Genomic DNA, 15,888 nt, shown 5'->3' with positions numbered 1-15,888 from the left:
CTTGTACTAGTTTTGCCTTCTTTTTCTGATCAATAATATTCTTTTTTTGAAAAGTAAAATAATTAATATATATATATATATTATGAAGGTTCAGAAATCGCAAAACTTTTTGGACTATCCATACCAATGCAATGATGCAGTTGACCATTTGACTTAGAAAACACTAAATCATCATTATCATTAAGACTACCTATATATATACCACCAGCACTCCAACACTAAGATATAGCTTGATTTCTTGATAGAATAACTGTACACATTAAAATCTGTAACCGTTTATGAATCACAGTATGATTTTGCATATGAACACTTTAAAATGAACAGTGTTCCCATTGGCTCCGACCACGAAATTGCGGCATCGAGATTCATAACATTGCTTTGCTGCATAGCATTCCTTTTGAGGGAGTGGGGACTGACAATTATCAACCAATATGGCAAACCGCGTCAGATGTGCCTTTTTTTCAGGATCAGGGGCTTGTAGTCCATATCAGTTGCAGAACCTCAACACCACAAAAAGCTTTAATAGAGTACGCATATTATATAAAAATTAATATACAGCGATTTAATTGCCGTGGAGCAAATTCTCAATATATATATCAAAATTAATATTAATATTCCATGGAATTTAGTGAATGCCTGTGGCCGTGGTATAGCACTGTTCCATGCAGGAACTCCGAAAATTAGATTGTTAAAGGTTGTAACACGACTTTTAATGTATCAGTCTAGCTGAGTTATGAATTCTTATGGTTACTTCAACAGCACATATTAATTAGTTTTACACCGAAATTAGCTGAGTTATGAATTCTGATGTTCGAGCTGTCAACATATATTCATCCCTAATATGGTTTTCAAGTATGATTCTGAATGTCCCTTCTCTTCCATTAGATCTCCCCTCTCTGAGAAAACGAATTCTTGATGAGTCTCTTTCCACGTTATGATATAATATATCATGTGCTGCTGATTGGATTTTTATGAACAGTAATTGACTAATTAATTAATTAATTCTTTGTTTAATTCGTAGAACAGGCTAGCTAGCTAGGAGCCCACGTGAAACTGAAATTCATTAATCATGTTGCATATAGTTAGGTTTTTTCCGCTCTTCTTTTTGGAAATTAATATATATAAAACTTCAGACTTCAGTGTGATCATTGTCACCAAGTGTATTTTTAACAGAAGTTCAGTATCAATATACATGTTTAATTTTATGCTTATTATTTTTGGCACGGTAAATAATTCAATTAACAAGTTGGTCAATAGCAAGTTTTGGTTAAACTGGTGAGATCTCATACAAAAATTAACTTTTATATCTTAAGCTTGATATTTTTAATTACTGTTACTTATATAAGAGTTTTTATGGTGCCTTTAATAATTTTAAGGATTTTAAAATTCTTAGTTTCTTAACAAAGAGCTATGTTATTTCGTAGAAAAATATATCACACGAATTTGAACGATAAATACATGTACACATTTCATTGGATATTTAAAAGATAAAAAAGGAAAAAGTTAAATTGTTAATTTGTTCTAAATCAAATAATAACATTCGTGCATGACTTTGCGCGATTGTTTTTCGTAAAAATGACTATGTTCTTTAATAAATCAAATTACATGTCATTCTCTCATTAATTATTTTTTTTCAAATTAATCCTTGATTAATTAGTTTTTTTAACAATTTAAAATTAAAAATTTTTCAAATTAGAAAATATGATTAAAAATAAGTTTAAAAGTCTGAATCCTAATCTCTTTCATCACCTCCTTTACCGGTAAACTACATTAAATCAGAACTCTAATTCCCTTATTTTTAGCTTTAGCACATCTTGTGCAGTGAACGAGCTGATCTTAATAAAAAAAAGTTTATCTTGGCCTTTAAAAAAATCATAAAGGCCAGTTAAAAAACTGTTCCAAGATAATGTTGCTTAAAAGGTGAAATTAACCCAAGTTTCCCTGCAAGTCAGCTCACTCTTCTATAGAGAGTTTCTAAAATTTATTAGCCAGATCCGATTTGAAGTTTTTTCACTGCATATACTTATGTCAACTTGTGATTAGGCACCCTAAGCCCGTGTGGAATCTTACTTTAGAAACTGTTAAAAAAAATTATCTGTGAAGGAGGCGAAGAAGATCAGGGTTCAAATTCAGTATGATTTACCGGTGAAGAATATGAAACAGATTAGTGTTCAAACTTCAAAACTTATATTTAATAAGATTTTCTAATTTAAAATAGTTGTAATTTTAACTTTTTACAAAAAAAAATATATTTTAATTAATAAAGGACTAATTTGAAAAAAAACAATTTTTTTATAATTAATGAGAAAAAAATGACATATAATTTGATTGGTTAAAAATTAAAATAATATCAAAACCTCCAAAATTATTAAGGATATCATAGAAACTCTCTGATTATATAAAGAACATTTTGCGAAGGGATAAATTACCTCCTATATGTTATTCTTTGTGTTTATTTTGAATCATGACTTCCCTGAAGTCATTATCTTTCAGTTGGCATCGTGACATCAACCTATATCTGCCCATTGTTTAGGCTTGAAATAAGTAATAAACTCGCGTAATCTTTTCACAGATAACAGACTAACTCTTGGTGAAACCAATCAAAGTTAACAGTAACTATATGTTACTCACATAACCTGCATGTTCAATCAGATTCAAAGAGAAAAGCAAAGAAAAGAATTTCCAAAAAAAGTTGAATATAGTCGTCGTGTACATTGTCTCTGGAACATCAACCAAAACACATTATGTAAGATTTGCCTCAGTCTTATGAGGACCTATGTATCACACTTGTTTTTTTTGGCAATATTAAGTTGGAACTGAAACTAATTGATCATAATAGTGAATTCATTACTTAAATTTATTTTAATATGTTGAAATTGGTTAGGATGATTGTACCTGGTTAATCATCAGTTTTCAAGTTTTTATTTACTTGTTAGCTTCTCAGTATGTCAGATCAAACTTTTTCACAGGTTGACCTGCATATATGCTGCCTGTAAAATAGAAGAAAATCATGTGTCAGCTGAGGAGCTTGGTAAGGGGATATCACAGGATCATCAAATGATTCTCAATAATGAGATGATAGTTTATCAGGCATGGATAGGCCTCAAATAACAAAATGGTCTCTTTCTTATTTTTTGTTTTTGTTCATCTATGACAAGAAACCCTTGTTTTGCAGAGTTTGGAATTTGATCTTATTGTGTATGCACCATATCGCTCAGTTGAAGGTTTTATAAATGATATGGAGGTTTGTCTGGTTGGCCCATGAGTGGAACTTTTTAAAATGATACATTTTTAAAAATTATTTCTGCATCTCAAATAGTCAGAATAAATCTTATTTTTCAATGATTTTATTTTATTCTAAAAATTGTGACTATTGGCATTGACAGGAATTCTTTAATGCTGGTGATAACCAGCTTGAAATGCTCAAGGTACTAGTAATCCTATTGTTCTATGTAATTATCTGGCCGAGCACATTGTTGTGACTGTGAGCAGATGAAATTCCTTAGGCTTTTTATTTTATATGTAGGATGTGCATCTGGTACCCCCCCCCCCCCCCCCCCCCCCCTCCCTCTCTTGTGACAATTAGTGGTTATTGGGCCTGTTTGTTACAGTTTTTATTTTTCATAAAAAGTCTCCTTTTTGTTTTTAATAATCACTTTTAGAAGGTTTTCATGCATTTGTGTGAGCTTTTCAAAATAATCATAAGCTGAAAAAAATCTAAAATCTGATTAAAATCAGAAGCTATTTTGAAATAGCTTCTAATAAAAACCAACTCTTTTAAAAGTGATTTTATGATTGTAAACAATCATAAATTAGTTTTTTTTTTTTTAAAATCTCTAAAATATAATCACTACATTATATTATTTTACATTATAATCTCTTTCTAAAATTATTAACAAATGTACCCATTATTCGTATTCTATAGCTAAAATTTATTTTAGAATAATATATTTAAATCATTACATTGGGAACTTCACAGCTTGCAGTTTTTTTTTTTCTAGACTACAGATGATGTCGATCCATTTATCCATTTGTCCCACTTGAAATATATTGATTTTTTATTTTTTATATTTCAATTAAATGGAATACTTGGCATTTGGCCAAATATTGAGCATTAATTACTAAAGGACTGCCCTTATAAAAATAAAGGGTCGTAAGGCTCTGCAGAGTTAATCTTGATCATTTAATCTTATATCGATGATCAACATTTGCTATTCTCACATCTGACACTTTCCCAATGCACTTCCAATGTGTTTAGTTATTGTTTCCTTTATTCCCTTCTCTCATGGAAAACTAATTTTTATCCGTTTAACCATTGTTCTTCTGTAGGTATATTAAACTATATACGTCCTCTTTACCACATGTTCATTGACTTATTGGTGTTCAAATAACTTCCTTGTCTTATGTTAAACTTTCTCCTAATGCATATAGACTTTGCAAGAGACAGCAAGATTTGAAGTTGATAAAATGATGCTTACAGATGCACCACTTTTATTTCCTCCTGGGCAGGTATTCTTAAAATAATCTGTAAATATTGAAATTTCCTTGTAGCAGTGGTTTTGTTACAAACAGCAGCCAAAAAAATTCTTGTTCTGCATTGCCTTTACCAAGGATTTAAAATAAATTTATTCAGCGGAAAACAAGTAATCCATGTCAGAAAGAGTGGTCAACCATTACTTCTATGCAAATTGATTAACCATTATTCTTTTTTAAACTTAAGTTGATTGTTTCAAAATTGAAAATATGCTTGCTAGGGTTTCCTAAAACAGAAAACTTCACAATTACTGATTTGCAACTTAACATTTTCTAATCAATCTAGATTTCAATATTCTAGTTCAGTTTTCTTTTTTTAAACATTTTACTCGAAAATCTAACTACCTGTTTGTGACTTTGGATGCAGTTGGCCTTGGCTGCTTTAGGCAACTCAAATGCACTCCACAGAGTCATTGACTTTGATAGGTACTTATTATTGCTTCACATGTTTCTTTGCGATAATTTATTCTAACCATTCCCCCTGTTCTTTTCCCTTTTGTTATTATTTGTTACTAAGTCATGTAACAAAATGGCCTGCCTTGGGTGTGATATTGTAGCATATTCTTTGACCCAAATTGTAGCATACTCTTTACACTCGCACTTAATTGCAGTTATCTTAGGGGTATTTTTTCCCGTGAGAATTCCATGCATACAATGTCCGAGCTTTCTGAATCACTGGATGCAATTGATTCTTGGGTAATTGTTTCTCATTCTAATGTTTGTCCTTTAACCGAACAAATGTGTAAATTCCAAATCAACATTTTGTATTGGCTGGGAACCGTGGGTTACTTCTGTTTTACATGGACCACTGTGCGGCCTTGATTTTGTATGCTGGTTAGAAAATACAAAAGTCCTTCTGAGAAGGAATTGAAGCATATCAACCGAAAACTAAAGTCTTGTTGGGGTCATCACTCTCATGACGAGTACTTTCTCTACCCTTAAATAGAATTACCTGCCGGTCCTACAGATCCACACACCCAAAAAAAGATTTTTTATCGAGAAAATTGTGTTATATAATTAATAACTTTGGCTTGTTTTACAGGGGCAAGAAGCGGGAGAAGAAATCAAAGCACAAGTCCAAAAAGAGCTCAAATGAAGCTCAAAATATGCCATCTATTGCCTAGCTCATTTCATATGGATGGCAATTTTTTTTTGTTTCTATTTGGATACAAAAAATGACTCGGTCAGTGGCCAAAGGAAAAGGAATCTTTTGAAAACTCCTTCCGCTGGCTTACTAGTGAGTCTGATTTTGTTGCTTCACTTATGTCTTCTTTGTTCCCCAATGAACTTATTGCCTGAAAATGCTTCGATTAAAAATTCCATGCTCGTGGTGTTTTTATTTTGCTTATTTTGCCCTTGCCACATTTCACTTCTACAAATATTTCTGTTTAAACTACAAATCATTTCCCCCCCATAGTTTCGCATCTGCAACACTATTTTTATTTGTTGAGGCTAAGACTAGGGTGGGAATGGTAAACTCCTTTCCCACGGTAGGAAGAAAAAATGGAGTAATATTGTGCTTTAAATAAAATTAATGGTTAAAATAAGTGAAAACTACGGTGGGCATCTTACACCAGATTAAATAAAAAAAATCAAGTATTTTTTTTCTTTTTGTTCTTTTTCTCTGTTTTGAATGGAGGCATAGTATCTCCATCTATCGAATGTTGTTGTCGACGATGACAACGGAAAATGATTGACATTTGCAGGGTTCATCTTTTTCTCTACCAGTGTTGTTCCCTTTGACAATTTTTGTGACTGCTCCATCTTTTAAGTGACCCACACAACTAGATTTGAGTTTCAGCGATGAAGCTTTGTGTCACAACCAGATTCACATCTCTACTTCAGGCTGGTGTCTCTGCTTTGGATCGGAGAGGAGAATCGGCTAGTGAGTTGTCGGAGAGGATGAGAGCAAAGGTGAGTGTTTGACGAAAAGGAGAGGAGAATCTTTGTGGCGTCAACCAAGTCTAGCAAAAATAAAAAATCAATACAACTACATCTCTGCTTCAGATTTGTGTCTTCACTTCGGATTTGTCAGAGATAATCGTTCGTAGTTTTGACACTTCGGAACTAATGTTTCTCATGAAGGTTAATAGAAATAATTGAATGAATTTATACCTGTTTGTTGTTGTGTTTTCTAAATGCATCATCTTATTCGTCCGGACGAAAACAAATTTTTTCTTATGTAGGATTATCCATGTTTCCTTGACATAGTCAACAAATATTGACCAAGGTGAACAAATCATTTCAAACTTCTTCAGGCATTAATCAAACTACTGTTCCGAAGGACAATCATCAAGAGTTTCCCAGACATCCATGACATACACCCAAACATTTCTTTGACTAATTAACGATTTACATTTGGCTTTCACATTCTTGTTTATGTGAAAGCTGCACAACAAATTTGTACACTCAAGAAATACAGTTTTTACTGCATTCATCAATGCAAGGTCTCTGTTAGTCACAATAACTCCAAGGAGGACATCACGTCTTAAAAATATACATTGAAAGCGTTCTAAAGCCCAAACCACATTATTAAGACATTCATCGTCCAGATATGCTAAACTGGCAAAGAATGTCATCCCAGTTGGTGTCACCCCCAACAAAATCGAGCAGTGGGAGTCTGTACCTGTTTGTTTTGTAGGTACTGTCTATCAAAAATATCAAATTACATGTGTTGACTAACCTTACTGCATCAGGGTGACACCAAAAGATATCACGAATCACGTCTTCATTCTTTAATCTATGTCAATGAATATACTGATCCCGTTCAAGAAGCTTCATGAGATGTTGCATTTCAGTATCACTTTCTCTTATGGAAGAACGGTATGCACTTCTTGTATTGTATATTTGTTTGATGGTCGTACAACTATTGGCATTGTGTTCCTTCAGAGTTAGCAGAATGTTCCTTGGTTTCACCATTGACTTTATCATATCAGCAATAAGTGTCTTTTCAGCTTTAGTCAATCGTCCAACATATGAATGTCCAACTAATGACTTGGCCAATTCATGATTATGAATCTCACACATCAACTTCACCATCCAGCCCTGTCCTTCAACCACTGGCTTGTCATGAAGCTTGAAGGGACATCCACATTTCCTAGTTTCAGTATCTCTTCTAACAAATTCTTTCTTCCTACACCTATACTCGTCACTCCTTTCACAACCAATTAACACAAACAAAGTTCTTCATCTACACCAGTGTTTGTGTCAGACCTTATAATCACCGCCACAAATCCGTTTTCATGAACAACGGATCGAGCCCACCGCAAAACATCCTCTCGGCTGTCAAACACCTACAAAGCAATCCAGATAATTTCAGTTTTTTACAACATATTCATTTTATTAAATCACTCACAATCATGAACATTATTACATGAGAAGTATTGAACGCATCGGAACAATCAACATGTGGTTCATTCACACCACATTCTTCTTCATTTTGATAATCCATATCCACTTCTTTAGACATTATACTTTCATACATCCACTGATTTTCGTCCATCTTAACAATAAATCAAAAATTTCAACACAGACATACAACACACTAGACATAACATACAAAACTATACATAATAACTCATGATTAGTAACTGCACTATTATACACCTAATCTTTTACTGTCAGTTACAATAACTCATCATTAGTAAAATGCAAAAACCTGATATCATTCTACACTTATAAATAATTCAAATGGAAAATGACAATACAAACAAAGTAATAATTAAAAAAAAATTAAACTTAAATAAAGGTAAAAATTTCAAAATTCGTATAGCCTTACGGATCAAGTTGATTTGTAAGGCTTGTACGGATCAACTTGATCCGTAAGCCTTTTACGGATCAACTTGATTAGTATTAGTAAAAAATAACATACGGATCAAGTTGATTCGTATCAACCTTACGGATCAACTTGATCCGTACAATTTACGGTCCACCAGAACACACACCCAGCACAAATGCGCACTTCGTTTGTCGCAGCCGACGAATCAACCACCGCAACAATGAATACCCGCACCTTCACCTTCACCGAACCTAACCTATCACAAGGAAACGAATAAAATACGGCAAAGCACTACGCATTGAAGAGAGAAAACGAAGGAGAAGATGCACAAAAATGGAGAAAGAAGCACTGTGCCATTTTTAAAAAATAAAAAAGCTTTTTAAAGGAGAAAGAGGGTGCAGGGGCAGTTTTGGCATTTTTATAAAATGTTGGGTGCACCAACAATAATGCTAGGTGCACCTAGCATCTCCCTCGTATTTTATATGGGACACACTTCAGGCCCAAACATGTCGACGGTCCTATCGTAGAGGCCAAGTTTTTGTTTTTGTCCAAAACAGTGTTATTTAAGTTTTTCTTTTTACTGAATGAATTTCATTTTAGTTGTAGTATTTTATTTTTTTGCATTTGGCATATATGTATTATATATGAGTATGATTACTTAGTTTGATTTGCATCATACTTCTTTATTTACCAAGTTATTCAACAATTAAATTTATTTAAAATAAATATATTACTATGAATAGTTTATTTGACAACTTACTCAACTATTAAAATCTATTAAATTATTTAATTTAAAAAATAAAAATAAAATATGTATAATGAATTAATTAACTACATAAAAGATCTGGTTTTCGTATGGACGTGAAGACTAATTTCTATATAGTTTTATGTTACGGAAATTAATTTCTATGAAGGTATTTTTGTAAGAAAAAAATAATACAAAAAACTAGCAGTAGTGCAAAGAGTAAAAAAGGGTTGTGAGTTGTGAATAGCATGGGACATTGGGCCAAGTGTTAGTTCCCTTTGGTGTCCTCGAAGTTGAAGCCTTTATAATGGCGAGCTTAGTGTCCTCGATCTTCACCCTTCCTCTGCGCGTCTTACAACTGAACGAGGTACTTTGTCTTTGTACTAGTTTTAGTAACCATGCAACCCAGGGGGGAACCAGGGATGAACATATGTATACGGGAGAAGGGTCTTGATCCCCCCCTCCTTTTTCAATTCTAATTTTTATTATATATAATATAATATTTTAATATTAAATTAACTATTTTATTTAAATACTTTGATTATAGAAATAATATTTAAGTATTACTTATCTATTTTATTCTCTTAGAAAGCACACCCCTACTTTGACCAACCTAATAACAAATTTGCACCAATAGATTGGGCCAGCCTAAAGAGAATGGGTTCTTCTCATCACTGTTGCTAGGTGCACCTAGCAGTATTGCTGGTGCACTCAGCATTTTCTTCATCTGTAAAGAGTCATATGAATATAGTTCAGAGGTTTTTTTTAATTATTTTTAAAAATTATTTGTCACGAATTAATTTAAAATTAATGGTCCAAACAAGAATCGAATCTGTGACTTTTAAGTTATTAGCACAACGCTTTAATCAACTAAACTGATGAATCAATTATATTATAAAATAAATAATGTTATTATACATAATATTAAAATTTCTAATCTATATTTAATGTGCATTTATGTTTGTCACGTATGATTTTATATCAAAATTAATTGTCACAAAATTTATTATTTAAATTTACATGTGTATTTAGTATACATTAGAAATTTTAGTGTTATATATAACAACATTATTTATTTTATAATATAATTTAATTGATTCATTAGCTCAATTAGTCAAAAGCGTTGTACTAACCTAAAAGCCATATAAAGGGATAAAATTGGAACAACAGCCCTCTGTGAATGTTATAGTTCCCCAAGGGTGCGAGGTTGAAGTCTTCAAAATGGCGTTCTTAGTCTCCTCCACCTTCACCCTTCCTCTGCGAGTGCGCGCTTCACCACTCAACAAAAACAAGGTACTTCACTTTCTCACTTTCTTTCTATACTTCAATTCCCTTCCAACTTTCCGTACCCATCTCATAATTTGGTTCCACAATGTACCAAAGCATATGTCCACTGTTGTCGTTCGTTTGCTCTATCACTGAATTTTATTTTGTTTTTATTTTTCGTTATTTTTTTCCCTTTTCATTTCACTCTAGATAGACGAATCATTCAATTTCTAGTTCTGTGGTATTGTGAATAAATTAATATCAGCAGCTTAAATTTAACAAGTATACTTGCGTGACAACATTTTGCGGCATAGGAAAAAGTTTCTCTTTGTATGTCCGTGTTGAATGACTAATTACTACTACTATTTTTGATGACTTACCAGCAGGGAGTGCATCAACATCAATTATATTATCCTCTAGATAGATTTTTAAGCAAAGCAACTATTCCAGCAGGTTTTTCTTTTCAACCTCTCACTTAATTGCCATGTGCTTCTCCGTTAGAATATTGATATATAGAACTGATCACTCTTTTTGCATTATAAATGTTTGATAACTTTGATTTGATTTTCTATACTTAGCTGTTTAACTCTAATTGCTCATGGTTGCTTATTAGTTATTACATTAATATAAGCTCACTGCCAGGATCTTGGAATACTTACCCTAGTAATTTATTGATAGAATGCAAAATGGTAAGGCCATATTATTAATATGTCAGATTTAAACTTGCAACCTGTGTAATCTTTTTGTTTCTTCATGCTGGCTTCTTGAAAGTCAAATAGTCGTTTTTAGGGTGGTATTGCTACAGCCATTTAATGGTTAGGTTGGATTAGAGTTTTGAATCTGCATCTTAAATCTTAAATTTGATACCTACCTTTAGATGTGAACCACAAAGGAAAGTCTGTGGAAGGTATTATAAGTTTCCAGTTGATGAAGTGAGATCATCCGTGAGGAAGAAGATGAATGAAATGAGGGAAAAAATAATAGCCTAATCTTTTGAATAAAAAGGTGAAGCTTACCTATATCAGTCTCCCGCACTCTTAAAAAACAAAGTAGAGGACAGACATCTTGGATTTTGAAACCTGCGTATTATATATGCATGGTTAGCTTTACTTAGATTCTGTGAAAATATACAATATTACGATGTTCTAAGCTGCATGCTGGGTACAAAACTTTGTCTGTTTGGTGTTATTTTTGTATATTTGTTAATTGTATAGTAATGCCTTGGCTTCCTCAGACAGGAATTTATTTCGGATTTCATAATTATCCTGGATCCATTCTCGGTGGGGTTAATTTTCCCTTCTAGATCTCTGTAGTCCTCTGTCACCCCCATCCACTAGGATTTTATATGTATATCAGAAAACATGCAAGGGGAGACGCTGTGATGAATACGAGAAATTGTAAAGCAAAACTGAAATCTGAATAATCTTATCATGGTTGGTAATGTTGGCTACACTACACCCACATAACCATTTGTGTCTATCGCTCTCATATCTGTGCTAACTTCAACTTCAATTTAGGATTCAAACATACGCAACTTTTGGAAGATATATGAAATTTTTTCTGGGAGTGTTTTGAATAATTTCATCATGTTTGCACTTATCAATTTTAATCTGACAGTATATATTATATTTGCAGCTCAAAAGATTCTTGGAACTTGCAGTTCAAATAAACGCATACTATCCATGAAAGGAAGCTGTCATCGTTGTTTGATGTCTTGCACAATATTTCTACATGAAACTTACTCATATAATTTGGATGTAGATTATTGCACCGAAATAGTTATATCTGGATATTGGGTGGGACCTGATGCTGATGATGGGTGGGGATTTGTGGAAGCTGTTATTAATCAAATGAATTGATCTTGATTTTTTTTATAGATAAGGATTGATTTTGATTCATTTTATCAAAGATTAAGTGTACGTGAGGCAGTTTCTATTCTTGAAAGGCTCCATAAACTAACCAATCTTTTGGAAATTTGAGAGTATCATATGAATACTGGAGAGGTATATGTTCTATTGATGAAGTGGAGGCTTGATGGATGAGTTTTGTAGTGTGCACGTTTTGACTGGTGAACTATTTTAGGTATCTTGTCCGAAACTGTAATTGACTAAGATTGAACTTTGTGAAAACAATGTCTTGTCTTTTGAATCGGATAGGCTGCTGAAGATCTGAAGTTGACTGAACTTAAATCTAGTGAAAATGTCAATTATTCTTTACGATCACTATCTATGCTTCTTTATCTCTGAATTTGAACGAGTTTTCACTGAAGTCTCAACCCGAAGAGTGTATTGAGATGGAACATTAGTAAGATTAGTGTAACATGGCCGGTGTCATGCTGTACTTACAGAACAGAACTGGAGTCTCAAGGTGTGTTTAATTCTACTTTTCAAAAACTGTTTTTAGTTTTTAAAATATAACTAAACAAGGTTGTTCTAAGTAATACTTTTAACAGCTAGTAGAGGGTGATGTCAGGCAGAGAGATTGTGGAATTAAGGGAGAACTGGAACAAAATGAAAACAGAAGATAATAAAACATATCTCAACTGTTACTGTTTTTAGTTTTTAAAACACTTGTTTTAGAAACAAATTTTAAAACATCAAATTTTGGATGAAAATTTGATTGGTGAATATTGTAAAATTGTTTAAAAAATAATTTTTAAAATAAAAAAGTGAAAATTCGGATTTTATTAATTCATGGAGTCTGTAGTCCATATTTTACATCCTAGCAAGACGTATAACTCATTGGTACATGACATTGTCGCTTTCTTTGAGAGTTGACATCTACAAGGACTTTCAATAATTTTTAAAAATTAAAAGTGAGAAGAGAATCAAACTAGCATTAAGTTTTTGTGAAAGAAGGCTCGCAGCTTGAGTTTAAGCACTCCCTCAGGGAACTGAACCAGTGCGCCAAGGTCTTAGTGAAATGTCGAAGCGAGGCTTGCAGATTGTGAACAGACTAGTGGTGTTGGACGATCCACCAGTAGACCTGGAAGGGCCTATTATCAGCTGATTGGCAGTTGCTTTGGGCACCTGCAGAAATACTGGTACACCCAGCAAAATATGTGAAGTGGCAAAAACACCCTTCACTTAATTTTTAAAAACGCCCCCCCCCCCCCCCCTCATTTTACTTTTACACTGTCCATACACGCTCTTTTTCTTCATTCTTCGTCTGTTTTCGTCTTCGTGCCGCCACCACTGCTCGTTCTGCCAGTGACCACAAGCTCAATCGTCATTGTCATCTTCTGCCTCTTTGCCGTAAGTGTCCCTTCTCTCTTTGTCGGTCTGTGGCGTTGTTGGTGGTGTTTGGTTGTTGGAAATCCGTATGGCTTATATGGATTGTAATTCGTATAAATCATACAAATTACCAATTCGTATATATATATATATATATATATATATATAAATAAAATAACTTATCTTTTAAAAAATAATTTAATAATTCATATGTTATAAAATTTATTTTATAAAAACAAATTATTGGATTTTTTTAATATGTATTTATTTAATTATTTTCATTTGTTTATTTAAGTTGGTTTTTAATAATTACTTAATTCCAAAAAAAAGTATTTAATCTTTATTCTTTAAGAAATTAAATTATATTTGAAATTTGAAATATTTGTTTGTAAAATATTTAAATACGTTTGATTGTTAATTTTTATAAGTATAAATTAGTGTAACAAGAAAATCTATATATGTAAATGACAATTTTTTTTTATTGATGTAATGATATAATTTTTTTGACAATAATAGTAATAAATATTTATAGAAATGATATTTGGTAGTGTAAAAAAATACTCATTTATTGGAAATTTAAGAAATTGCCGTTGGATTTTTCTCATATATTTAAGTGTAGATCAATTAGTGATGTGCATTCCAAAAAAAAAATTAATCATGCTTTTAATGTGCATATTATTATTTGAACGATGCCATTAATTTGTTAATCATGCTTTTAATGTGCATATTATGGTTAGAACTGGAGGTTTGGGTCGGACTTTAGGCATGATTATAGGAATAGCTTTAGGTAGAGAAGTAAGTCGTGATACCGATGAAGGCCCCCAACAATGAAGGCCCACAACATCTGAATGTAGGTAGCGAGAAGTTGGACCTATTGTTGAGGATGTTAAGCATGTGGATCATGCTACTCAAGAGGTCCATGAACAACCTCAAGAGGCACCTGCTGATGATGTAGTTAATGATGTTGAGAGTTTTCCAAGCGGGTCTCACGACACATCAGTTTTGACAGACTATGTTCATCATGTGGCTGTGACAGTTTGGAATAGAGAGGTAATTATATTTTGAAATTAATAATATTTTCATAATTATTTGTTATTATTGTTCAAATGTTTTTTATTTTTATTTTTAGGAATGTCTTGAGTTGAAGTTGTCCTCCCATAGAAGGAAGGTAGAAAATTTTGGAAGGCCTGCTCTAGAGATTGAAGGCTTAGTGGCTGCTACATGATTAAGTCTTCTGATCACATGTTCGCTGGACACTGGTGTTCTGGGACTTATGCTTGCTTTTGCAAAGAGGTGGCATAAGGAAACTAGTAGTTTCCATCTACCGGTAGGAGAGGTGACTATCACCCTAGATGATGTGGCATCGTTGCTACATCTACCCATTATAGGCGCCTTCCATAGCTTTGAAGCTCTTCATGTGGACGATGTCGTCTTCCTCTTAGTTGAATTGCTTAAAGTAAGTTTTGAAGAGGTAAGAGATGAGATAATACAATGTCATGGGGCATATGTTCGACTATCCTGACTGCGAGACATATATCAGAGCAAATGTGACGCAACACAATGGACTGTAGCAGTTTGAGTATATTTGTCTGCTATGTTGCACACTCTTTACTAACAAGAGTGTCACACACATTCATATCATTAGTCTTGACCAAGTTTGGTTCAAGTTCACATAAATGACCCTAACAATTTTTTTGTTGGTAAGAACAAAAATAAAAATCTATCATAACTTGTCTCATGCTTATTCCTATCAATAACGTTATTATGTTATTTTTTTCATTTACTATTGCTTAATATATCATATCAAAACAAAAATATAATATTTTATAAGGATTAAAATCAAAGCTTTTAATTTTACGAGAATTGCAATCAAATTATTGAATTTTATAAAAACTAAAATGAGATTTTTATTTTCTAAAGATTAAAATCAATTTTTAAATATTTTATAGAAACTAAAAGTAATCTTTTGATTTTTTTTAAGGATGGAATTTTTTTTACTTGTCATGTAACAATCATTTAAGTGATATAAATGATGCGTGACAAACAAGTTAACTAAAATGTCCATGTGTATAATACTAACATGACTAGTGTCATGTCAACAATCCACTAAGAGGGATAAGCCTTGGATTTATTTTTTTTTTCGTTTGGTGGATTCAACACTTAGTTGAATAAAAATCATATTTAAAAAAAAAAATGAACATGTAAAGCTTAAAAGTTTTATGCTAATTAGTGTAAACTAATTTATTCCTTTGTGCATGTGGATGCAATAATGCATTAATAACATTCTTAATTGTCAAATTAAAAAAGAATTATATATATAAAAAATAATTAGT

General features: G+C 32.4%; 2 protein-coding genes across 4 annotated transcripts; both read left to right on the top strand.

Annotated features, from left to right (window-relative positions):
- Positions 1-2,721: 2,721 nt before the first annotated feature.
- LOC100790589 (cyclin-H1-1) lies at positions 2,722-5,789 on the top strand. 2 transcript variants are annotated; one of them, XM_006606879.4, is made up of 9 exons: positions 2,722-2,746; positions 2,970-3,031; positions 3,176-3,244; positions 3,387-3,428; positions 4,432-4,509; positions 4,901-4,959; positions 5,145-5,229; positions 5,368-5,456; positions 5,576-5,789. In XM_006606879.4, the coding sequence occupies exons 2-9, from the start codon at positions 3,011-3,013 to the stop codon at positions 5,655-5,657; spliced, it is 525 nt and encodes a 174-aa protein (XP_006606942.2). In that variant the 5' UTR covers positions 2,722-2,746; positions 2,970-3,010; the 3' UTR covers positions 5,658-5,789. The 2 variants fall into 2 exon arrangements, with proteins under 2 accessions (XP_006606942.2, XP_014627782.1); XM_014772296.3 differs by having other exon boundaries at positions 2,726-2,746; positions 2,970-3,090.
- A 4,433-nt stretch (positions 5,790-10,222) lies between these two features.
- LOC100784762 (uncharacterized) lies at positions 10,223-12,544 on the top strand. Of its 2 annotated transcripts, none has more exons than XM_003556462.4 (3): positions 10,223-10,349; positions 10,706-10,775; positions 11,958-12,544. In XM_003556462.4, exons 1-3 carry the CDS (start codon positions 10,278-10,280, stop codon positions 12,179-12,181), a joined length of 366 nt encoding a protein of 121 aa, XP_003556510.1. In that variant the 5' UTR covers positions 10,223-10,277; the 3' UTR covers positions 12,182-12,544. The 2 variants fall into 2 exon arrangements, with proteins under 2 accessions (XP_003556510.1, XP_006606521.1); XM_006606458.3 differs by having other exon boundaries at positions 10,235-10,349; positions 10,709-10,775.
- The last annotated feature ends 3,344 nt before the right edge of the window (positions 12,545-15,888 follow it).

The sequence above is a fragment of the Glycine max genome, chromosome 20, assembly GCF_000004515.6.
Source record: "Glycine max cultivar Williams 82 chromosome 20, Glycine_max_v4.0, whole genome shotgun sequence".
In the NCBI taxonomy this organism is placed as follows: Eukaryota; Viridiplantae; Streptophyta; class Magnoliopsida; order Fabales; family Fabaceae; genus Glycine; species Glycine max.
Note: the sequence above shows the minus strand (reverse complement) of the source record. Positions and strands in the feature narration are given on the sequence as shown.